This window comes from Phyllostomus hastatus, unplaced genomic scaffold (genome assembly GCF_019186645.2).
Source record: "Phyllostomus hastatus isolate PE091 unplaced genomic scaffold, TTU_PhHast_1.1 phas_contig_58, whole genome shotgun sequence".
In the NCBI taxonomy this organism is placed as follows: domain Eukaryota; kingdom Metazoa; phylum Chordata; class Mammalia; order Chiroptera; family Phyllostomidae; genus Phyllostomus; species Phyllostomus hastatus.
Genome location: NW_025333916.1, coordinates 32,868,224 through 32,890,417, shown reverse-complemented (window position 1 = coordinate 32,890,417; position 22,194 = coordinate 32,868,224). Strand labels below are relative to the sequence as shown.

At 59.6% G+C, this 22,194-nt stretch overlaps 1 protein-coding gene across 8 annotated transcripts in view; it reads left to right on the top strand.

Moving 5' to 3' along the window:
* Window positions 1–21,940, top strand: part of SLC12A7 (solute carrier family 12 member 7) — an 84,491-nt gene extending 62,551 nt beyond the window's left edge. For 6 of the 8 annotated variants that reach the window (XM_045847712.1, XM_045847711.1, XM_045847717.1 and 3 more), the window contains exons 9-25: window positions 1,104–1,271; window positions 3,243–3,341; window positions 4,017–4,074; window positions 4,687–4,861; window positions 6,307–6,425; window positions 6,799–6,897; window positions 7,452–7,571; window positions 8,642–8,746; window positions 9,442–9,610; window positions 10,395–10,590; window positions 10,982–11,151; window positions 11,346–11,477; window positions 13,774–13,881; window positions 15,122–15,300; window positions 15,893–15,907; window positions 18,962–19,095; window positions 20,259–21,940. In XM_045847712.1, the coding sequence (XP_045703668.1) occupies window positions 1,104–1,271; window positions 3,243–3,341; window positions 4,017–4,074; window positions 4,687–4,861; window positions 6,307–6,425; window positions 6,799–6,897; window positions 7,452–7,571; window positions 8,642–8,746; window positions 9,442–9,610; window positions 10,395–10,590; window positions 10,982–11,151; window positions 11,346–11,477; window positions 13,774–13,881; window positions 15,122–15,300; window positions 15,893–15,907; window positions 18,962–19,095; window positions 20,259–20,350 (2,138 nt within the window). In that variant the 3' untranslated portion in view covers window positions 20,351–21,940. The remainder of the gene's footprint in view (window positions 1–1,103; window positions 1,272–3,242; window positions 3,342–4,016; window positions 4,075–4,686; window positions 4,862–6,306; window positions 6,426–6,798; window positions 6,898–7,451; window positions 7,572–8,641; window positions 8,747–9,441; window positions 9,611–10,394; window positions 10,591–10,981; window positions 11,152–11,345; window positions 11,478–13,773; window positions 13,882–15,121; window positions 15,301–15,892; window positions 15,908–18,961; window positions 19,096–20,258) is intronic. The other 2 variants (XM_045847715.1, XM_045847716.1) reach the window with 1 other exon arrangement.
* The last annotated feature ends 254 nt before the right edge of the window (window positions 21,941–22,194 follow it).

Sequence of the window (22,194 nt, the reverse complement as noted above, 5' to 3'; positions counted from 1 at the left end):
TTCAGGGGCTCCAGGTCCATCCTTTTCCTTTAGGACTTCCTAGCAGCTCTGGCAATGAGGGAAGGCACTAACTGGTGGGGGCTGGTTTTTCCTGACTGTTGAGTTCTTCTGTGACAAGAAATTGGGCTGGCTCCCCCACTACACCAGGAGCGAGGCCTCACCTTTTACAGAAAAGGAAGAGGGATATTCCCAGGGCCGTGGTCGCTGGGCCCCCGCCCAGCTGCCTGCCCGGGGGTGGAGGTGGTGTCGTGTGCCCCTCTGAGGCTGTGATGACAGCGTGTGTTGGGGAGTGCGGGTTGGGCTGGGCTGAGATGGTTGGGCAGGTGGGCAGGGCTGCATGTGTGCACACATCCCTCAGCACGGGGGTCCCGATGTTCAGAGGTCCCTGGCTAGGAAGCCCACCCCCCACTTCTGGGTTTTGGCAGAGCAAGCCCCTGGAGGGGGCAGCTGTTTACAGGGCGCACGGTGCGGGGGGAGACAGGGTGCCCTATTTGGAGGGAGCAGGGGCAGGTGGATGGGGGGAGTGAGGCATGGAGATGACCTGCAGGGGCTGGGGGACCCGGTGGCTTTCTTGCTGGAGGAGGGGATCCGTGTCGGGGAGAGGGCCCTGAGGAGACGGGCTCTGCAGCAGGGCCCCTGTAGGGGGTCATGCAGGGAGGGAGGGTCTTCATGGGGCAGGGGCCTACAGGCGGTAGCCTGGCCAGCCTGGGATCTGCCCAGGGGTGCATTTGCACAGGTAGGGGGCAGACCGCGGTGTCACTTCGAGTGTGTGTGGGCCCTTTGTCCATGAGGGGACCTGCACGAAGGGATCAAGGGATCGCTGACCGACTCCCTCCCTGGAGACCCTCCCTCAGAGCCCTAAGGCTGCTTGTCAGGGACGCCCTTGTTCAAGGGAGGTCATTCCTTCACATTTGACTGCAGGACCGAAGTCTTTCACTCAGTGATTAGGTGAACAGTTTCCTCAGAGGTCGGTGTTTGCGTGTGATGTCCTTGTCCTTGTGTGGCGCTGGGGCATGCCGGGCACTTCGGCTGGGCCTCCCTGTGGCGGGAGCGCTGATGGAAGGTTCCAGAGTCCTGTTACCTGTCTGTGTTTCCCCCCACAGACAACCTGTGGAGTGCATACGCGGACAAAGGGGTGTTTGTGGAGAAGAAGGGCACGCCCTCAGTGCCCGTGGCGGAGGAGAGCAGGTCCAGCGGCCTGCCCTACGTCCTCACCGACATCGTGACCTACTTCACCATGCTGGTCGGCATCTACTTCCCCTCCGTGACGGGTGAGGCCTCGGGCATTCCAGGCGGGCCGGAGCCGCCGCCTCCCTCCCTCCCTCCCTCCGCTGTCACACGATCACCCCGTCTCTGCCCGCCCTGCCACGCTCCCCTCCTCCCCCCAGTTTTCTCTACTGTTTGCCTCAAAAAATGAGCAGCCTGTTCCCTGTCTGTTCTGAGTGGGGAGCACAGGAGGCCGTGTGGTTTGAGGGAGGTCTGTTCCATGCTCCCCGAGAGGCCCGTGTTGTTAGAAGTAACCTGACTGCAGTGTGGACCCCTGCGGGGAACACCTGGTGCACTGTTGGTGGCGCCCAGGAGTGGACATGGAGAACTGGTAGTGGCCAGGCACTGCAGCCGTCCTTGTCCTTACAAGAGGCAGCTGACCTTCTGGGATGGCCCTTAGTGTAAGATAGTCTTGTCTCCCCTCACGTGTGAGCACACACATATGTGGACACACACATATGTGGGCACACGCAGGAGGGCCCTTAGTGCATGCAAGTCCCCTGTCCTCCCAACATAGACATGTACACACACACATGTGCATACACACAGCTTCACGTGCACACACGCACTGCTCCTGGAGACCACCACCCCCAGGACACCCTTCAGCCTACCCCCTGCAGAGCCCGAGCCCCCAGCTGCCCCTGACCTGGCCTGGCTTGGGGGCTCAGCAGCTTCCGGCTGTCGGTGTGTCCGCCCCCTGGCCCCACTTCAAGCCCAGCTGCGCTCCAGAAGGCTGGCCTGCAAGGGGCCGCTCACGTCCTCTTTGCACTTGGTTCATCGCAGCTCTCCCTCAAGTGGTGGAGTTTAGAGGTGGGGGAGGTGTTGGCAAGTGCTTGTTTTTCGTTTCCCCTGGAAGACTGGGAAATGGGGTCCCGGACTCACTTTGGCAAGTGTGGGGATTTGGACCCTGGGGGTCTCTGTCCTGTATCCATCTGTCAGTGTGGAACGTGTTCTGGGTGAGTGGGCCTGGAGGGTGGAGAGTGTGGGAACACTCTCTGTGGGTGCAGGTGGCCCCACCACCCGGGCACCCTGCCTGTGGGCTCTGTGCCGGCCCTCCACCCTCCGCCCCCCACCTGGCACTGCCACACCTCTGAGCACGCCAGCACATCAGGTCACGCAGAGCTCACGGGGGGCCGAGCAAACCTGCCGTCAGTTGGCATTTCTGAATAGTTGGAATCATTTTACTTTCTTTTCTTTTGTACTTATTGACTTTAGAGAGTAAGGGAGAGAGAAATATCAATTTGTTGTTCCACTTATTTGTGCATTCCTTGGTTGATTTTTGTATGCACCCTGACTGGGGATAGAACCCACAACCTTGGCCTGTCTGGACGCTGCTCTAGCCAACGGAGCGGCTCAGCCAGGCCCTCGTTTTACTTTATGCACCAAATCCAGTGAGTCTTGAGGGTGTAGGCAGTGACACATCCTTGTGCAGGAGGAAAAAGATCAAACCCGGTGCAGAGCTAATGTGGAGAGGCCTTGAGTTACTTTAGGGTCATGTTCTTACGTGCTTGATCCAGAGCTGGCTTCATGACCCCCAGCCACAGGGATTCGCCCAAATCTTAGAGGGAAGTGAGGTTAGAGTCGGGTGCACCTGGAGGCTGCCTCTGGTTTTGGCGTCAGTGGCAAGCGTCTGGGCTGAGCATTCCTCTGGTCTTGACTGTGACTTAGTTCACGGCTGGTTAGCTGTCCCTATGGAGAGTAGAGGGGACCCCCGCTGGGGGCCTCTCCCCATGTGCCCTGCAGCTGCTGTCACACAGCTACACAGTGATATCTGCCCTGTGCTCTTAGAGGCCCGGAGTGGGGACACTGGCCCGAACAGCTGTGGTCTTCCCCTGCTCGCATCTTCCCAGCGTGGTGCAGCTGAGGTCCCGGGCTGTGTTCGTCCTAGCTCTGCCTCAGACGGGCCTTAGCCAGTGGGGATGGAGTGTTCTAGGTTTTCCTGGTCACAGGTCAGCTTTGCCTGTCTATTTCCACAGGCATCATGGCAGGCTCGAACCGGTCTGGGGACCTCAGGGATGCCCAGAAGTCGATCCCCACAGGGACCATCCTGGCCATTGTGACCACATCTTTCATTTGTATCCTTGAAGGAAGGGGTCAAGGTGTGGGAGGCTCGGGTGCAGGGGCTGTCCATCAGCCCGCCAGGGTGTGAGGGCGCCTGCCCCCGATGCCCTCCGTGGCTCACCACTGTGCCATCAACAGCTTTGGGTGAGCTGCTCTGCTTCAGGTGAGTTCTGACCACAACACCTGTCCTGTGGAGGGGGACCTGGGCAGGTACCAGCCTGATGCGAGAAAATAAAACACAGTACCTGGGCACCATGTCCGTAGTCAGTTATGGAATGTGAAATCGTGCATGAACTACATACAGTAACCATACCACCTGCAATTCGTCACATACATTAGGGACATGTGACTGTGTGTGCATCATGTAATAATCACACACATGTGCATTACCTGGTCTGTTTTACCACGCTGTAGTACAGGCCTTGAGGGGCCAGTGGAGCCTTTTCTCTCACTGAAGTTTGTCCCTTCTAAGTATGTATCTCCTGCAGTGGTCACACTGCAGGCCTGGCATGTCCTCACTGACCTGAGGCCCGTTCTGTGGAGCCAGGACCCAGCATTGAGCAAGGCCCCCGAGGGGCACCAGGACAGGCAGTGCACCCAGTGATTAGGGGTGCAGGGTGGCTCCAGACTGTGGCTAGGGCCCCGCCGCCGGTGCATGGTGTCCGCTGCTTCCTTGATGCGAGCCTCAGACCTGTCCTGCATCGTGCTCTTTGGGGCCTGCATCGAAGGCGTGATCTTACGAGATAAGTATGTTGGTTTTTATGTGCAACTTCTGGAAACTTCTGGGGTCAGAGTCAGCTTTCTGGAATGACGTTAGCTTTGAAATTGAGACCACTGGGGATTTCACACTTCATGTATGGAGCGATAAGCTCCCATGGTCTGTCCCTTTGATGAGGTTCTGTTTGGTGTGATGCATCCACCTCGCCTTCTCCAGCCTGGAGCTGGGGGACCATAGAGTCACCTCAGACCCGGCAGAGCTTGGGGTGCAGGAGTCCCTGGGTGAGGCTGTGGTCACCCCTGCTGGCCCCTCCACTGTGTGGAGGAGTGGCCTGTGCCCCAGGCTGTCGCCCCCCAATCCTGCTTTCTGGTGGTCACGTGTTTTATCAGCCCCTCAGGGCATGAGGGTCCCTGCAGGTCCCTGACAGGGAGGCCGTGGCCACTGCCCATCACTTTTGTGGGGGTGACGGTGGCCTCACAGACCCTGGGCTGGCCACAGCTTCCTTGCTCCTGAGAAGACGCTTGGGGGCAGGACCCGTGCATTTACATGGGGTGGGAGTGGCGTGCCCACTCAGACGCTGGGAAGACACTTAGTCTTTGGCTCACGTTTTGAAAGTCTACCCCACTCCCCACCTCCCACAGGTTTGGGGAGGCCCTGCAGGGGAACCTGGTCATCGGCATGCTGGCCTGGCCGTCCCCCTGGGTTATCGTCATTGGCTCCTTCTTCTCCACCTGCGGCGCCGGCCTGCAGAGCCTGACGGGGGCACCGCGCCTGCTGCAGGCCATCGCCCGAGACGGCATCATCCCCTTCCTCCAGGTGAGCGCGGCTGCCTGCGGGCTGGGGGCTGCGTTGACGGCCCCCTTGTGAGAGCGGGCCCTTGGGAAGCAGCGTGTCCGGAGGGTCCCCGAGGCTCTGTCCCAGAGCACAGTCTTTACGTTAAGGATGGTGGGACCAATGTCCCCACCTCCAGCCCGGCAGCCCCCCATCCCAGGTGGTCACTGGGCTGAGGGCACAGAGTGCGGTGGATGGAGGCAGCCACTCACCACCTGGGCTGGCAGAGCAGTTCTCAGGGGCGACTGGGAGCCTCCACCTCCTGTGGAGTTGGCATCTGGCCTGTCATCGTCCTGTGGGACGCTGTGCCCCAGGACTCCCCCTGTGATGATGATGAGGGTCATGGTGCCTGGAGCCCCAGCTTCCTCCAGCTGGGGCTGACGCTTTCAAAATGAACTTGAGGCCGTTGGTGTGTTAGTGCCCTGGCACCACCATGATGAAGGTCACAGACAGCGTGGCTTACACAACACAAGCTGATTCTCTCTGAGGGCCGGAGGCTGGAAGTCCAGGGTCAAGGCGTCGTGGGGCTGGTTCCTCCTGAGACCTCTCCCTGGGACATAGACGGCCCTCTTCTTTCCTTGTCCTCATGTGGCTGTCCCTCTGTGTGTGTCTGTTCTACTCTCTTCTTATGAGGACCCCAGTCAGACTGGGTCTGGTTCACCCCGGTGACCTCAGTGTCGCTGGGGCCCCGCACCTGCCGTGCTCACCGTAGCTCCCTGAAACCAGTCCCAGCAGACTGGGGTTCTGCACCTTTTATGACTTCTGTCTGCTCAGGAGAGACGAGGCTGTGGCGGGTGTACTGAGGGCACCGGGACCGTGCCAGACCGTGTGTGATGGTCAGGAGGTTAGGCCTTCTGTTTGGGGCGGTGGCCGGGGGTGGCCCCAGTGTCCAGGAGCCCCTCTGACTTACCCCGAGGCTGGGCCAGTGCGGCTGCTTCACCGTGTCTGCATTTTGTTTCTTTCCGTGTGTTTCTTTAACAGACCCTTGGCCAGCAGGGAGTGGGTGGGAAGCATTTCAAGCCTGTGTCCCTGAGCATGAGGCAGACCTTCTGGAAGGTTCTGCGACCCCACATGGCTGTGGGTAAAGGTCCAGGTGCCTTGCAGTGAGATCCTTACAGAATTCTTTCCCCTGGAGGCTGGGCTTAGGACCCCAGGAGACCCCAGTCCAGCACCCTGGGTGTTGCCCTCACCCTGGTCATTGCTGTGGCAGGACCCCGGATCTGACAGTCCCCGGCTGCCGTGTGCCCCGTGAGTTCTGGGTGTCAGGTTTTCTTCCTGGGCCAGTGGATTGGGTGCAGCACATGTTGCAGGAGTCCACCTCTGCGTACGTTGCATCGCTGAGACCCTGTGGGCTGGACCAACCAGCTCGGGGCATTGTTCCTGCGGCCGCCGGCCCCTGGCCCCCAGCCCACGTACCCTTCTCCCTGTAGGTGTTTGGCCACGGGAAGGCCAACGGGGAGCCCACGTGGGCCCTGCTGCTCACCGCCTTCATCTGTGAGACCGGCATCCTCATCGCTTCCCTGGACAGTGTGGCACCCATCCTCTCCATGTGAGCACAGGCTCGGCTAGGGCGTATGTGGACCAGGAGTGGGGCGCAGCTCCCTTTGTGACCACTAGGGGGACATGCTCAGGGGACAACACACAGGGGTGGGCCCAGGGGCCCAGGTAGTTATGGTGTTGGACAGTGATGTGGATGAGAGGGAGCATAGAGACCCCAAGGAGGACACTGATGTAGACGGTGGGACAAGGAGACCCCATGGGAGGGGAGTGACGTGGACAGGGGGACAGGGAGACCCCCACAGGAAGAACGTTGGCTGGGATGAGGGGACGTGAGGAGCTGGTGGGCGGGGACGCCCACAGGACGGAGCAGACCACCGTGGGACCTGGCCAGGGCCCGCTCACACTGCCCCTCGGGTCCCTAGGTTCTTCCTCATGTGCTACATGTTTGTGAACCTGGCCTGCGCCGTGCAGACCCTGCTGCGCACCCCCAACTGGCGCCCGCGCTTCAGATACTACCACTGGTAAGGCAACCTCTGGGAGGGGGCGCACGGCGCGTCTGCGGGTCTGGCTGCTGCAGGGCCCAAAGGCCGCGGCGGCCTGCTTGTCTGTGGTGGAAGAATCAGCCAGGCTGAGGGCGGCGTACCTTTCTTCGTCACCGGGGGCCCCACCGTGTGGCAGACCACGTTATCAGTGTGGGCCCCGGGGCTGCTCCGTCTCGTGTTCCTGGGCATTAGGTGCCGATCTTTGTGCCCAGCGGGGAGCTGAGTGCCTCGGGGAACAGTGGGCATTTGGCGGCGGCGAAGATCCAGGGCTCCAGCGGGTGTCCAGGGTTGTTCCGGCCCTCGGAGCCAGCTGGGGATGGAGAAGGCACTTTGCCAGGCACCCAGCCGTTTTCTAGGAATAACTAAAGGAAAGACTCTCCCTGAGGGACGAGGAATGTTTCTGAGGCAGCTGCTCAGATGCGAGACTGGGGCATGGGGGCAGGTGGCACGTGAGGTGTTGGCCTCAGGGTGTTGGCGGGGGCGTGGACTGTGGTCCCCACCTGCGGCCACCGGCTGACTGCACACTTCTGCAGGACACTGTCCTTCCTGGGCATGAGCCTGTGCCTGGCGCTGATGTTCATCTGCTCCTGGTACTACGCCCTGTTCGCCATGCTCATCGCCGGCTGCATCTACAAGTACATCGAGTACCGTGGGTGAGCTCTGTGGGCCCCGTGGCCGCTGCAGTCCCTTAGTCCCTCTTACGTGTGCTTGCTCTCAGAGTGAGGCCTCCCTGGGGTTTGTAGCCAAGTCCTGTGCAGGGACCCCTTGGACTGGTGGGGCTGGGGTCCCTCTCCTGGGGACAGATGCACAGGGACCTGGGCGGGATCTCTGCTGCAGCCTTCATCATAATGGGTAGAGAGCTGTTTGGGTTTTTTAAGGTAATGATACTCTCTTTTTATAAAGATTTTATTTATTTTCAGAGAGTAGGGAAGGGAGAAAGAGAGGGAGAGAAACATCGATTGGTTGCCTCTGGCAAGCCCCCAGCTGGGGGCCTGGCCTGCACCCCAAGCATGGGTCCCAACTGGGAATCGAACTGGCAACCTTTTGGTTCGAAGGTTGGTACTCAGTCCACTGAGCCACACCAGCCAGGACTAAAAAACCATAATTTTTAAGTGCTTTTTTGAAAACCAAAATCCACCCAATGGCAGCACTGATGTATGATGGATTTCAAAATTTCCGGAAAGCACTTCAGGTTAACTGCATCTCAGAGCCTGTAGTTATTCGCTGGGGTGTTTCCCCAGCCCCCAGGTCCCTGGCAGTGGGGAGAGAAGTGAGCTGGCCAGGTGGTGGGCTGGACGGCCTGGGTGGGCTGCCTGAAGTTCCACCCCAGCTCTCGGGGTGGTTTGGAAGGAGGTGTGGGGGCTGTGATTACTCCTGCTGGTGAAGCCCAGCCCCCTGGAGCCAGCTCTGCCCAGGTCACTGCCTGGCCATCTGAGCGCCCCCGCCACAGCTTCTCCTTCATTCCCCCAGGTGGCCCCAACTCTGAGGTCCCATGCAAGGTGTCGGGACCACCTTCCCCCTACCCCCCACCATTTCCAGCCAGGGTATCCCCTCCCCATGAGCTGTCCCTCCCCACTCTTGGCTGGCCTGGGAGCCCCCTCCTCCATCACAGAAGTGCCCAGAGGTCCTAAGTGAGATAGATCACTGGGCTGCTGCCCAGCGGGCACCTTCCTGAATGGGCTGCCGGGGGTGCAGGGGGCTCACTGCTGCTCCTTCCTCGCAGGGCCGAGAAGGAATGGGGCGATGGCATCAGGGGGCTGTCGCTGAACGCTGCCCGCTACGCCCTGCTGCGCGTAGAACATGGCCCGCCCCACACCAAGAACTGGAGGTGAGTGCCTGCAGCCCACCCCAAACCCTGCCCCTGCCCCTGCCCCTGCCCTCTGATCCCACAGAACACTTGTTTCTAAAGTCAGACTTACAGAGAGAAACTGTTCCTCCTCGTTAGGAAGCGATGTCTCGGAAGCTTCTAGTGCCCTCCCTCAGTCCAGGGTAGGTCAGCCCAGGTGTGGTCAGCTCGTGTGTGATCGGACATCTGAGGGCAGTGCAGGCTCCGCGCCGGGCCTGGACCCTGTGGCGGGCGGGGAACAGGCCCGCTTTCCTCGTGGGGCTGCTGCTGCGGATCCAGGGCTTCCTCACGCAAGAGCCGGGAGGGGCTGGGGCCGGGGGTGCCCCTGTGGAACAGGAACTTAGTCTGCGCAGAAAGCTCTTGGTCTCCCCACCCTGCACCTGCCTGGAGGTGTGAACTCTCAGGGACAGGAGCTGCCCACGGGGGTTTTCATCAGGGAGCCTCGGGCTCTGGGGCGGGGGCGGGGGTTGCTCCCAGGAGATGTCTGACTATTCACTGGTCCTACCTGTTTACCTGTCTCACCTGTCCCACCTGTTTATATCTGTTTATCTCTCCCATCTGTTCACCTCTTTCACCTGCCCCACCTGTTCACCTATTTCATTTGTCTGCCATTTCTCACCTGGCCACATGTGAGTGTGTGGCAATGAGTTGCCATGGTAACTGCTGTCCCCGCACAGGCCCCAGGTGCTGGTGATGTTGAACCTGGATTCGGAGCAGTGTGTGAAGCACCCCCGCCTGCTGTCCTTCACTACACAGCTCAAGGCTGGCAAGGGCCTGACCATCGTGGGCTCTGTGCTGGAGGGGACCTACCTGGACAAGCACACGGAGGCCCAGCTGGCTGAGGAGGTGGGTCAGCGCGTGCTGGGACCGGGGTGGCCTGGGAGGAGCTGAGGGCTGCACACGAGGGCCTTCCGTCTCTACACCCCAGGCACAGTGCTGCGTGTCGGGCTGTCACGCTCATCAGGAAAGACAGTGCTCTTTGAGTTTGAAACGTGCAGCACAGAAACCTGCCAAAGAAATGCCCGCAACACGCGAGGCCCCCGAGGCCTGAGAGAGACAGCCACGTGGTGGGGGTGCAGACTCGGTGCCCAGGGCTGCGTAGCTCCAGCCTTAGGAACGTCCTCCTGACGGGCAGGGCCCTCGGGAGCCCTCAGGACGGTCTGGCTCCAGCGCGTTTCCTCTGTGTTAGCGGTCCCTGTGCCGCTGGGTTTGCCTGCTCGGAGGCTCTGGGGTCTCAGCGAGGGCAGGGGGGGCATGACTGTAGCCCACTCTGTGAGTGCCCTTCAGTGAGTGTGACTCATGACCGCCCACGGGGGGCCTGACATGCTCTAGTCAAGTTTTCAACAAACCTGTGAAGTAGCTGTCGGTTCCACAACGACGTGCATCAAAGAACCATGTCGAGTTCTGTGCACAGCACTGACCGTCACCGTCACCCCCCCTCCTGCACACACATGGCCGCACGCACACACAGGCGGTCCCACAGAGCCTCTGGCCTTCCCTGCGGCAGTGGTGTCGGTGTGGGGTGTGCCCAGCGCTGACCTGGCCCCCTGTGGTGGGTTGGTGGGGCTGGCGGTGCTGCTCCCGGTCGGCCCCATGGGCGCCGCAGCACTGACCCCTGACCTCTCCCCAGAACATCCGGTCCCTGATGAGTGCCGAGAAGACCAAAGGCTTCTGCCAGCTGGTGGTGTCCTCCAACCTGCGGGATGGCATGTCCCACCTGATCCAGTCGGCCGGCCTGGGGGGCATGAAGCACAACACGGTGCTCATGGCCTGGCCCGAGTCCTGGAAGGAAGAGGACAACCCCTTCTCCTGGAAGAACTTCGTTGGTGGGTAATGTCTCCCACAGGCTGTGGGTGTCGGGGTCTCTGGCTTGAGAGGTGCTCCCTGCTGGCCCTTTGGGGGCCCCAAGCTGTGCTGTTTCACTTGAAAACATCTGAAAAGTGAACAGCCATTTGAAAGCCTTGAGCTGTCCTCTCCCTTCCTCCCGATGATGCCCCAGTTCTGCCGTCCCTGGGGAGGGGCTGGGCTGGGCCCCCGAGTCCCTGTGCTGGCTGTGGAGCTGCTGATGGAGCGAGGAGGACGGCCTCCGGGGCCTGCCGCTGCGGGGGGCTCTGCGGGGACCCTGTGCCCACCTCCTGCGCTGGCTGGTGCCCAGCGGGTTCACGGGGTGTGTAGTTCTGTCGAGGCCCCGCTGACCCGTGTGCTGCCTCTCCACAGACACTGTGCGCGATACCACGGCGGCCCAGCAGGCCCTGCTGGTGGCCAAGAACGTGGACCTGTTCCCACAAAACCAGGAACGCTTCAGTGACGGCCACATCGACGTGTGGTGGATCGTGCACGATGGTGGCCTGCTGATGCTGCTGCCTTTCCTGCTGCGGCAGCACAAGGTGGGCGTGGGGGTCACGTGGGGCAGGTCACAGGTGGGGGGTCACAGGCCATTGGGGTCACACCATGGGATGGCCCTGGGGAGATCACCTGATTTGGGGGGTCGGAGGGGCCTGTGTCCCCTGAGGTGGGCAGTGGCGGCCAGCAGCATCAGAAACTGCCCTGAGTGCGCATGTCTCCTCTCCCCCACCCTCAGGTGTGGAGGAAGTGCCGCATGCGCATCTTCACGGTGGCCCAGGTGGATGACAACAGCATCCAGATGAAGAAGGACCTGCAGACGTTCCTGTACCACCTCAGGATCAGCGCGGAGGTGGAGGTGGTGGAGATGGTAAGGGCAGGTGGGCCAGGCTGCTGGCTGAGCCTGTTCGCAGTTGGCGTAGTTCTGGACTGGCAGGCACGTGGGGTGGAGCAGGGCCCCTGTGGGCTTGGTGCCGATGCTGCACTCCGAGGGCCAGCTCTGGGCGTTGCTGCACCCCCCCCCGCCCCGCCCCGTTCCAGGCGGTCAGCGTCTGCCTGCGTTGTTCCTCAGCATCCATCTCCATTCAGGACCCCGCCCTGCACTCCCTCCTCTGGGCTGTGCCAGTTCCTGTTTTGTTACTTATAACCTTGGCAGTTTAGGTGGGCCTAGGTGTTTTGTGGAATGTCCCCCAGGTTAGACGTGCCTGATGTTTCTCTCATGGCTGGGCTGGATTTTGTTCGTGGGAGGAAGACCCCGGAGGTGGTGTGCCCTCCCCTCTGTGGCACGTCCTGTGAGAGGAGTGTGACATTCACCCCCTCACAGGTACCGAGGACCTGGGGTCCGGCCTCACCCGCTGGTGCCCACTTTGGGAAGTCCAGACTCTGCTCTGGAAGTGCGTCCCCAGGTCCCCGACCCCAGGACGGGGCTCAGCGGTCAGGGTCTGCTCTGCGTGCGTCTCTGTGCGTCACGCAGGTGCATTCGTGTCTAGAGCTCCCGCTGCATTGCCCTCGGGTGTTCAGCACACTGTTCATTCTGTTGCTCACGTTGTCCAGCCTTGGCTGCGGGTACATCCTCCACGTGGCTCCTGCGTCCCTTCGCTGTCGTCCCCCGTCCTCCTATAACCATCCATCAGCTACCTCGCCTGCTTTAAATCACCTGGAGCCAAACAGAACGAAGAGCCGATGGCCTGGCCCCCATCTGAGGCAGGCGCAGAGGCCTGCAGCCAGCATCGCAGTTTCTGAGGGACTGGTTGTTCTTCTGTTTCAAAGCCCTGGCCCTCATCAGCTTCCCAAGTGGGTTAGTTGGTGCCATTTAGTTAACAGTAACATTGTCAAAATCTACAGTTCTGCTTGATTTCAGTCATGATTGCTAATTAGGCTTAAGTAGGCAGTGTCTATTGTTTAGGCACATAATTGGGTTTCCTTTTTGAAAGTGAGAGCAGCCCTGCTCCTGCCTGGGACCACCCTGCTGCCCACCCATTGGAGTGGTAGGCCCTGGGGCGCTGGCAGTTGTGGCGAGCACTCCCGTGCGAGGAAGAGGCCGTGCCTGATGTCGTTAGTGCGGTCTCTCCTAACCCTTCTGCGGCTTCTGGCATCTTCTTCAGGTCAGCCTCCTCCCTCCAGGGCTTGCAGGACAGAGAGGGTCCAAGATGCTGCTCTCACGTGGAGCTTTGTGCATTGGGAGCCTTGTTCGCAGAGAGCGAGGGCCTGGGGTGTCCCTGGCAGCCGCCAAGCCTGGGGCTCTGGGGTCCGCAGGAGGCAGTGGGCCCACGGCGGGGCCCACGGGGGGCCCTGGACCTGAGGGGAGTGTGTAAGTGAACAGGGAGGGGAAGCCAGTGGTCAGAGGCTAAAATTGAGCAATTATAAACCAGAGCCACTGATTAGGAAGGAGGTCTTCCTGGCTAGCAGGCTTCAGAAAGACCAGAGTCAGGAGCGTGAACCGTGAAGCATCAGCACAAAAGAGCTTAGGGTTTTGTTAAGACTTTTCTTAAAACGAGTAGATTTTATTAAGAGTGTCAGGGAGGAGCATCACAGACGTTTAGCTAATGCACTCAAAGAGCACCCAAGCCCAAACCAGCTCGCTGTGAGTGCCGAGGGTTAGTGAGTCCGGCGGTTGGGTTAGCGGGCCATCCGTCCGCAGGGGCCTGGCCTCCTGGACACTGACAGTGCAGCCTTCAGTACCAGAAATGAGGGTGTTTATTATTCTGCAGAGGATGCTTTAAATACCTGGAAAAAAAAACAAGAAAATAAACATTTTATTCAGTGGGAATTTAGTAGAGTGGACTGGTAAGAATTAATTTTCTCACATGGTGACTCACGAGAAAGTGTCAGGGAATGACATCCAGCTCACAGAGCCCTGCGGCCGGGGGCACAGAGCTCCACAGAGGTCCCAGGGGCAGCTCTCCCCGGAGCCGAAAGGGCTGAGGGGGTGGTGCACCCCCAGGGACAGGGAGGACCCAGCACCGCCCACTGAAGGACGGGCCAGTGTCAGGAAAGGACCAAACTCTGTGGTCGGTGGGCGCGTTGCACACGTAGCCTGCAGAGGGTGAGACCAGGAGGGAGGAGGCGAGCGGCCTGTTTCAGCAGTGGCTCAGACACCAGGCAAAGCCCGTGACCTGTGGTGAAAACGTCGTCTTGAGTCACTTCTGTGCCCCGGGACGTTCTAGGTGGAGAACGACATCTCCGCATTCACCTATGAGAAGACGCTGGTCATGGAGCAGAGGAGCCAGATGCTGAAGCAGATGCAGCTGTCCAAGACGGAGCGGGAGAGGGAGGTGGGTGCTGGACTCCCCTCAGTTAGAGGCGGTCAGTCACATGGGCGATGGTCAGTCACATGGGCGATGGTGCAGAGTGGGACCCTGTGCTTCTGAAGACCCCGCAGAGCTGCTGGGACCAGGTTTTTGGAGGTCACTTTGAGCTGGCCTTCTCCATCCCTGGGTTTGCGAATGGCCAGGTGGCCTGACTTCTACCTCCACCTCCTCTCCTCACATGGGTCACGGCCACACAGCCCCACTGGCCCTCTGGACCACACCCAGGCCGGGTTCGAGGACTGTGTCACCCCTGGTCTCCCACACACTGTTTACTGAGAGCTGTCCCAGCCACACACAGCTCCCTCCTCTTTTGCGTCATCTCCTTCTCGAACCACCATGGTGGCCTAATTGGTCACCCTCTGTCCCTTTCATCCTCAAACCAGCAACCACAGTGAGTCCTTAAGAGCCAACTTGTTAATCCCTCCCCCAGGCTCCATGCCTGCCTCACACAGGCCCCTCCAGTTTCCCACTGATGCTGGCTCATGCCCTGAGCCCACCTCATCCGCACAGGCCTCCCCCATTTCCCTCTGGCCATCGCTCAGCGCCTTCTCTGCATGCAGGCCTCCTGGGGTACTTTGGGAAATGCCATAGCTGCTTTCTCCCACACCACACCCATCCCAAAGCATAGGCTTCCTGGCAGCCCCTGTGGTGTTGACAGATGAATGGGTAGATGAATGAATGAATGGGTGAATGGGCAAATGAGTGAGGGGATGAGTGGATGAGTGATAGAGAAGATGATGAGTAAGGGGGTGAATGAGTGAATCCAGGAAGGAAGGAGGGATGGGTAAGGAGATGAATGAATAGGTAAACGAGGTGATAGATTAGTTCGTGAGTGAGCGGGTGGATGAGCGAGTTGGGAAGTGGAGGTAGCACGTGGGGCAGAGACTTTCGGGCATGAGCATACCCTTGCGTCAATATGGAGTCCTGGGTTCTTTCTCAGTGGCTTTCAGAGCTGGGGCCAGAGGAGCCAGAGAAGGAAGTGATGAGTTTGGTCTGGAAGCCCAGGAAGAGGAGTGACTGGTGGGAGTTGGGGCAACGCTGCGGCCCCAGCTGGGAGACCGTCTGGGGGTCCCTGGGTTCTGTGGGTCACGAAACCCTCTTGGTTCCGTGGGCCAGCAGCCTCTCCCTCCGGTGCTTGCCTCTTGCCGGGGAGGTTTGGAGACCTGCTGCGGTGAGTCTTAACGCTGCCCTGCCCTCCCGCCAGGCCCAGCTAATTCACGACAGGAACACTGCCTCCCACTCTGCGGTGGCTGCCAGGTCTCAAGCCCCGCCCACACCGGACAAGGTGCAGATGACCTGGACAAAGGAGAAGCTGATTGCCGAGAAGTATAAGAACAAAGATAACACTGTGTCCGGGTTCAAAGACCTCTTTAGCCTGAAGCCGTGAGTGTTAACCTGGTGACCGGGGTGGCGGGTCCCAACTCCCTTCGCTGCCCATGACAGGGCAGCAGGCACGCAGCTGCAGCTGCAGGCCTGGAGGGCAGGGAACCAGCCCAAGGGCCACCGTGTTCTCTCAGGCCGGCTAGCCGGGGCCCCGGGCAGCAGCCTGGTCCCTGTTCTTGGTGGGTCACACAGCAGCTTGAAATTAGGGCTTCTAGATGGATGAGAACTCTGGCTCGGACCCTGCCGATGATGCAGGCTGCCTGTCCGGGGTGCCCGTGGAGGGCACGTGTGGCTGGGTCCCAGGGAGGGGTCTGGGTTAGAGTCACCGTTACACAGCCCCGGGGCCCCAGGATGGGAGAGCAGGGCAGCACCTCCCTGGGTTCTTCAGTGGGGGGGCTAGACCCTAAAGCCCGGCTTGTCAGAAGGGGCCTGGAGTCTTTCCAGTGCTCCTGGGGGTGAGGACCCCTTGCAGAGAAAGGCCAAGGTAGGCCAGCCAGAGAGGGCAGCCTGGGGTGAGCCCACAGTTGATGAAGAGTGTGCGCCACGGTCACTGCTGAAGTAACATGTTCTCTGTGTTTTCTCTTCCATGTAGAGAATGGGGAAACCTGTAAGTCACTTGCGCGGTTTAGGACTCCTGTTAGCCTGCGCGCCTCGCATGCCTGGCCCCTGCGCCCCTCGTAAACCGTGTGCTTAGCTGTGTGTGCACGTGTCCCAGTGTGTGCGTGCGTGTCCGTGTGCAGGCAGAGCTTGCTCGTTGCTGCTGTAGCTTTCAGTAATTTCCTGTGGAATTCGTTCCTCTCTGTTCGGAGTGGCTCACGGCACATTCCTGAGACTCATTCTCTGAATACCACGGGAGAACTGGAGACCGGGGTGGGTTGGTCCTGAGCCAGCTCCGCGCGAGCAGCAGCAGCACGGGTCTCAGCAGCTGTTAGTCGGTTCATCCACATCCCTGGATCACAGTGTTCAGATACGAAACCTCAGTTGTGTGGGGACAGAATTGGCCGTGTTCCACCCACCAGACACCTTTTCAACCCATGGACGCTGCTGTCCTTTAACGGCCATGTGCTGTGGATGTGGATGAACTTTCTGCATGGTCAGACCAGGGCTCAGCTCCATGGCCAGGGGCCCAGGGCCGGCTGGCTGAGGAGGAGGGGGCTCTCCCTGAGGCTGCCGGTGGTCCATCTGTCCATCCCTCTTTCTCTGTCTGTCACCTCCCTGACTGCCCCAGGAACTCTGGGCTATTTTCTCCTGGGGTGGAGCAGCCCGAGGCAGTGTCCACAGTGGAACTCTGGGGACTAGATGGCTGCACTTGCTTTTTTTACCCCAAACCTGAGTTAATTCCATGACAGTGTTGGTCCATTGAGGGAGCAAGCATGTGGGCGTGTCAGGGAGACTGCGCTCGGGGCCTACACAGGGCTGTACTTCCTGCTGTGTTTTTCTGTAAATTTAAAACCCCTCCCGATAAAATCTACAAATGAAAAAAACACAAATGTGTCGGCACAGGATAGGTTTCTCCCTGAACCACAGTTGGATTGTGGGCCTGCGGAGACTCCAGTGCCCACGTGGCACACTGGGGCTCAGGTCTGGGGCTCTGTGCACCCCAACCCCGCCCCCTTGCACTGAGCAGGGTCAGAGTGGACCCCTGCAGGCCTGGGGACTCAGAAGACTGAACCAGGAAGGGGCTATTTCACGGACAGAACTAAGCATGCAGGTGGACATTCCTCTGGGCCCTCCTCAGGGTTAGGCTGGGAGAAGCTTCTGGAAGGCGGGAGGTCAGCCTATACCTGACATATGTGTGATTTACTGTGACATTCCCCAGGGCACACGCATTTGGGGGTGGTTTGCGGGTCCTCTGGGGTGATCGTGCGTATCTTTTTTCTGTTTCCCAGTCCCCCTCACCATGTTGCCACCAGGAACCAGAATCTCCCAATGTGACTCACTCCCGCCCCCACCCCGCACCCCTGACCCTACCTCCCAGGTTCGGAAACCCTGTGGTGAACGTCCCCACCCCCGGCAGAGTCAGCGTGTGTCTGACGCATCTCCAGCTCGTGGACCGCAGGGCAGGCTCTCAGGGCGAGGACGAGGCACGTGGTCCCCATCCGTGCCGCTGGCGCCCATCAGGGGCGCGTCGTCCTGGAGCCGCAGGCCCTCCAGACCCAACCCTCTGATTTTAAGATTATATGTGTTTTCAGACTCTTAACCCTGAGAGATCCTTTAATATCTCACACACGCATTTCTAGAATTGCTGCCGTCCCCACACACAGTGGTAATTTTGGCCTCTCGAGGCACCTAATTCATGGTTGTTGCGATGCGAGGCCCCAGCTGTGCCACGGACAGAGACCCAATCTCTAATTTCATCAGTCGGAATGGGAGGGAGGAAATAAAGGGTCTGTGTCCCTCTCTTCCTCCCGGTAATAATTGGTGGTTGTAGTCGGATTTATTTGGCTGGAGGGTCGAGTTGATCAAAGGGTGCGGCCTGGGCGTTCATCCTGCAGGCCTTTCCCTGACCCCTCTTGTGCGGCCTCTGTCTGTCCGCCCATCCCTCTCGTGTCGGAGGCACTGTGACCTCGCAGAAGGGCTGCAGCCGGCCTGCCCAGGCTGCGTTTCTGAGGCTGGCCATGGATTCCCTGTGTGTGACCTCCGAACCGTCCAGCACAGGACGATGCAAATGCTTTGAGGCGGGCAGAGCTCCCAGGACGGCTTCTCCTGGGTGCTTCCTGGAGCACAGTTCCCCAGGGAGGGGACCCCCCGCCACCTGGCTGGGGACCCGTGAGGTCCTGTGGAGTTGCCTGAGCGCCTGGGTGTGCGGCGGGTGTGGGTCTAAAGTCTCCCTAGTCTTACTTAGCTGGGGACCCTCTCGGGGGCCACTGCTGGACGTGGGAAGTGTCAAAGTACAGTGGGCCCTTTGCCTCCTTGGAGTGCGGAGAACTGGGGAGTCAGCGAGGACTCGAGGCACAGGGTCTGGGTTGCTGAGCACTGGAAGCTCTTCTGTAGCAGGAGCCGAGAGCAGCAGCATCTGGGAGGGCTGAGAGCAGGATGGACCTTCACGGTGGCCACATCCTTAGCCAGGGTCTAAGGCTCTGCTACAAGACTTAAGACAGCAGTGGGGGTGGAGGCCAGGTGCAGGAGCCTGGTTCCTTCCCCACCACCTCTGGGCTTCGTGGGCCCCACCCAGCCTGTATCGGATGAGCGAGAGGTTGCCATGTGTACAGTTTAGCAGACCTGCCACAGGGCAGTGTTTAAAGCAAGGTTTGGCCACAACTCCAGGGACTCCAGTGGGAAACAGTTTGGAGCCCCTGGGTGTGTGAGCACCTTTCTGGGCCCAGGCAGCAAGCTCGCCCCCAAAGCATTCGCCTCCGCCTGTGTGGACAGCCGCTTGTGAACTAGAAGCTCGGCAGCTTTAGTGACTCTCAGCCCAAAGCGTTTGGAGGCCAAAGCGCTCTGGCTGCTCAGTACCCCCTCCCCTGTCCCCTAATCCCCAGCACGATTCTCCTGTGGAATCACCTCCCATGGAGCTTTCGGGACTGTGAATCCACTCGAATCGACTCATTTCTACTCAGCCCTTTCTAACCAGGGTGAAGTAGGGCCGGCCGGGGCTCTGACCCGGACTGGTGCCCAGCGTCACGGGCTGGGGTGCAGAGTGACCGTCCCCCCTTTGCAGGAACCAGTCCAACGTCAGGAGGATGCACACGGCGGTGAAGCTCAACGGTGTCGTCCTGAATAAGTCCCAGGATGCCCAGCTGGTCCTGCTGAACATGCCAGGGCCCCCCAGAAACCGGCAGGGGGACGAGAACTGTATCCTTTCCTGGGCTCAAGCCCTGGGGCAGGGGGCAGGTGATGCGGGTGCTGGGCTCTGAGCACCCCTTGGCTGGCTCCCCAGGTGTTTCCCTGGGGCCTGTGGGCACCTGTGTGTGACTCCATCTCTAGGATGGCCCGGGCCTGGGGTGATGGGTCCACGGGTCTCTGCCAAGGCTCAACTCTGGGTGCTCTTGGCACCTCACTGCCCCTTGAACACCGTTCTGCCCATCGAGCCCTGCATCCCCACATGGGCCCCCCGGTCCCTCCTCGTTGCTCAGGGTGTGCCACCCAGACAGAGTAGGAGGCTGTGACTTCAAAGGTCACCCATTAGCCCTACCCCAGACTTCGTTGTCAGCCCCTAAATGTGTGTCAGCTGCCACATGATGTAGGGGACAGATCCTCACACAGGCTCCATCCAGGTTGCTGGAGGTCTGTGGTCTGGGGACCATCCCCTGGGGTTTAGCCCCTACCACCCTCTGGGGGCATGGGTGGGGTCAGCAGGAGGTCAGCAGCTTGGCTCTTCGATTTAAGCCTCCAGCTGACCACAAGTTAGGAAGTCACATCTTGGTTACCAGGACATCCCGGCCTATGTGGGCGTCTTGGTGGCTAGTGGACGTGTCAGTCAGGCACATCCCTTCTGGTGGGTCTGCACCCAGAGCCCCGGGTGCAGGCAGGGTTTCCTCTAGGGCACAGGTGGCGAACACCAGGTCTGCGGGCCGAATCCAGCCCTCCACCTTGTTTTATCCGACCCGGCATCTTGTTTCTACCCAGTGGCAGTGCTGAGCTCTCGCTCAGAGTAGTTACGTTTACACAGTCCTAAAATTACATTCAGCCCTTGGAAGGCAACCTTGAGGCTGGTGTGGCTCCCAGTGAAAATGAGTTTGACACCCCTGCTGTAGGTTCTAAGGCCACTTGCATTGAGTGGAGGCCTCTTGTTGGGTGGGGTCAGCGCCTCTGGTTGTATTCCTGGGACCCCTCCCCTGCCCTGGGCCCCTTTCTCACCCTCACCTCAGAGACCTGGGGTCGGGCTTTCCTGACTTAGCTCTCACCTTCTTTCTCAAACCAGTTCCTAATGACACAGGACCCTGAATAGGTCACTCTCTCCACATTTTACACGTGTGCCATGAGATCCCCTGTGGCCTTAACTCAGTCTACCCCAGATATGGAGTTCCTTGAGGTCCTGACTGAGGGGCTAAACAGGGTCCTGCTGGTCAGGGGCAGTGGCCGAGAGGTGATCACCATCTACTCCTAACATCTGGCCGCTCTGGAAGCACGCTGGGCAGACCTGGGGATGGTGCTGCACACACAGGCCAGTGGCCTGATTTGCCAGCGTGGCTTCCTACGGAAGTTTCTAGAACACCACTGGGCTCTCCTGTCTAGGCTGAGAACCAGCGCATGACTGAAAGGTCTCCTCGAGTCGAGGAGATGACACACCCTCGGTGTTCTGTGTGCTCCCGAGGGAGGCTTCTAGTGCCCGGGGTACAGCTGTCCCTCCCGTGGGGCCATGTGCTCTGCCTCCGGATTCTGGAATTAATTCCCCTTGGCTGCGCCTGCTGGGTCTGTTGTGGCGGTCGCATTGTAGTTCTTCCCCACCCAGGACATTCACAAGAAGCCACATGCGGACTGAGGTTGGCCTTTGGGCCATTAGGATCCATTTATAATGGTGAAAGGTCAGCCTGTGGCTAAGAGCTCAGTACATGTTCATTAGTCCCTGATCTCTCTGTCCTTTGAATATCCTTGTTTATGCTTCCGTACAGGCAGGGAGGCCAGCTGACCACTCCCACTTCCCCGGGCTCAGCCAGTTGGCCTCAGTCAGGTACCCGCCTTGTTGGGGACAACTGGTAAGGGAACCTAGTCGTTGGGGAGCACAGAGTGGCCATCCAGCTGGGTTTGTGCTCCAGGAAGCTCTTGAGGGAAAGAAACCCCAGTGGAGGAGCCCCCTGAGCCCAGGTGTGTCTGGGGACTCCAGGCTTTCATAAGTGCTGGTGGGCCCAGCCCAGCGGGCACCTCGTTTCTGAGACGCAGAAACGGTGAATGCCGAGAGCTCACACCTTCGGGCCCACAGGCACACCACACAGTTCAGCTTCTGACGTGCACTCGCTCCTTGCACCTCCACGTCCACACCTCACACCCTGGGGCGGGGCGCCGAGGAAGCCTGTGCCCCTGCCCTGCACGGAGGGGATGGCGACAGCCCCTTCCAGTGATCTGTAGACTTTGCACTTTACCTTGTGGTCTTTCTGCTTGGGGTCACGATCATGCTCACGGTAGTAGATGCTGCAGTAGCTTCTGCCTCACTTACTGTGTGGCTTATTTATTTGTTCCAACACCCGGGCATTTCAATGCCAATCGTCCACAAAGAGATTGTGTCTGTGAAACAGGCCCAAAGGACCAGGCCCTCAGCTTTCTCACGCTTCCATTCGCTCCCAAGGGAATTGGCCCGGGCTGCGGATTTCGTGCTAGGGTGAAGGCTAAGCATGCATTTCCAGACATTTCTGAGGAGCCATCAGGCAGCCGAGAGGGCCTGCATCGCCATCAGAAGGACCACTGGCCAGAGCATGTGCCAAATAGCCACAGCCGGGCTGGGGGTGGAGTGTGCAGACTTCTGCCGACCCTGGTTCAGCACTGAGTTGAGAGAGACCCGCCTCACTCCTGGCTGCGTGGTGAGGATCCGAGTGTCTGCCCCGCCTCCCGTTTGCAGTCTCTGAGCACCTCATAGCCTCTCCGCACTGAGCTTTATGTATCTTTAACGGCAGTCAGTACAAGTGGATACTGTTTTCCTTTTATAGGTTCCTTGTCTTTGTATGATTTTTGTTAGAAGAATAATAAAATTCAATGAAATCTATGTTGAAGAATCTTGTCTCATTCAGCATAAAAATTAGACAATTGCACAAAATGCCCTCGCCCCCATGCCTCCCTTCTTTCTGAGGGGTCTGCTGAAATCGCTCAGTGTGTAGTTTCAGGATGGAATCAGCAAGTGAAACCTGTGATTGGAAGGGACCCCTCGTTACACACAGGCTCACAGGGAGACCACGCCCGCCGGGACGGAGGGGACTCCTGCACTGTGCGAAGGTATGAGGGGAGGTTACTGTGGAAACT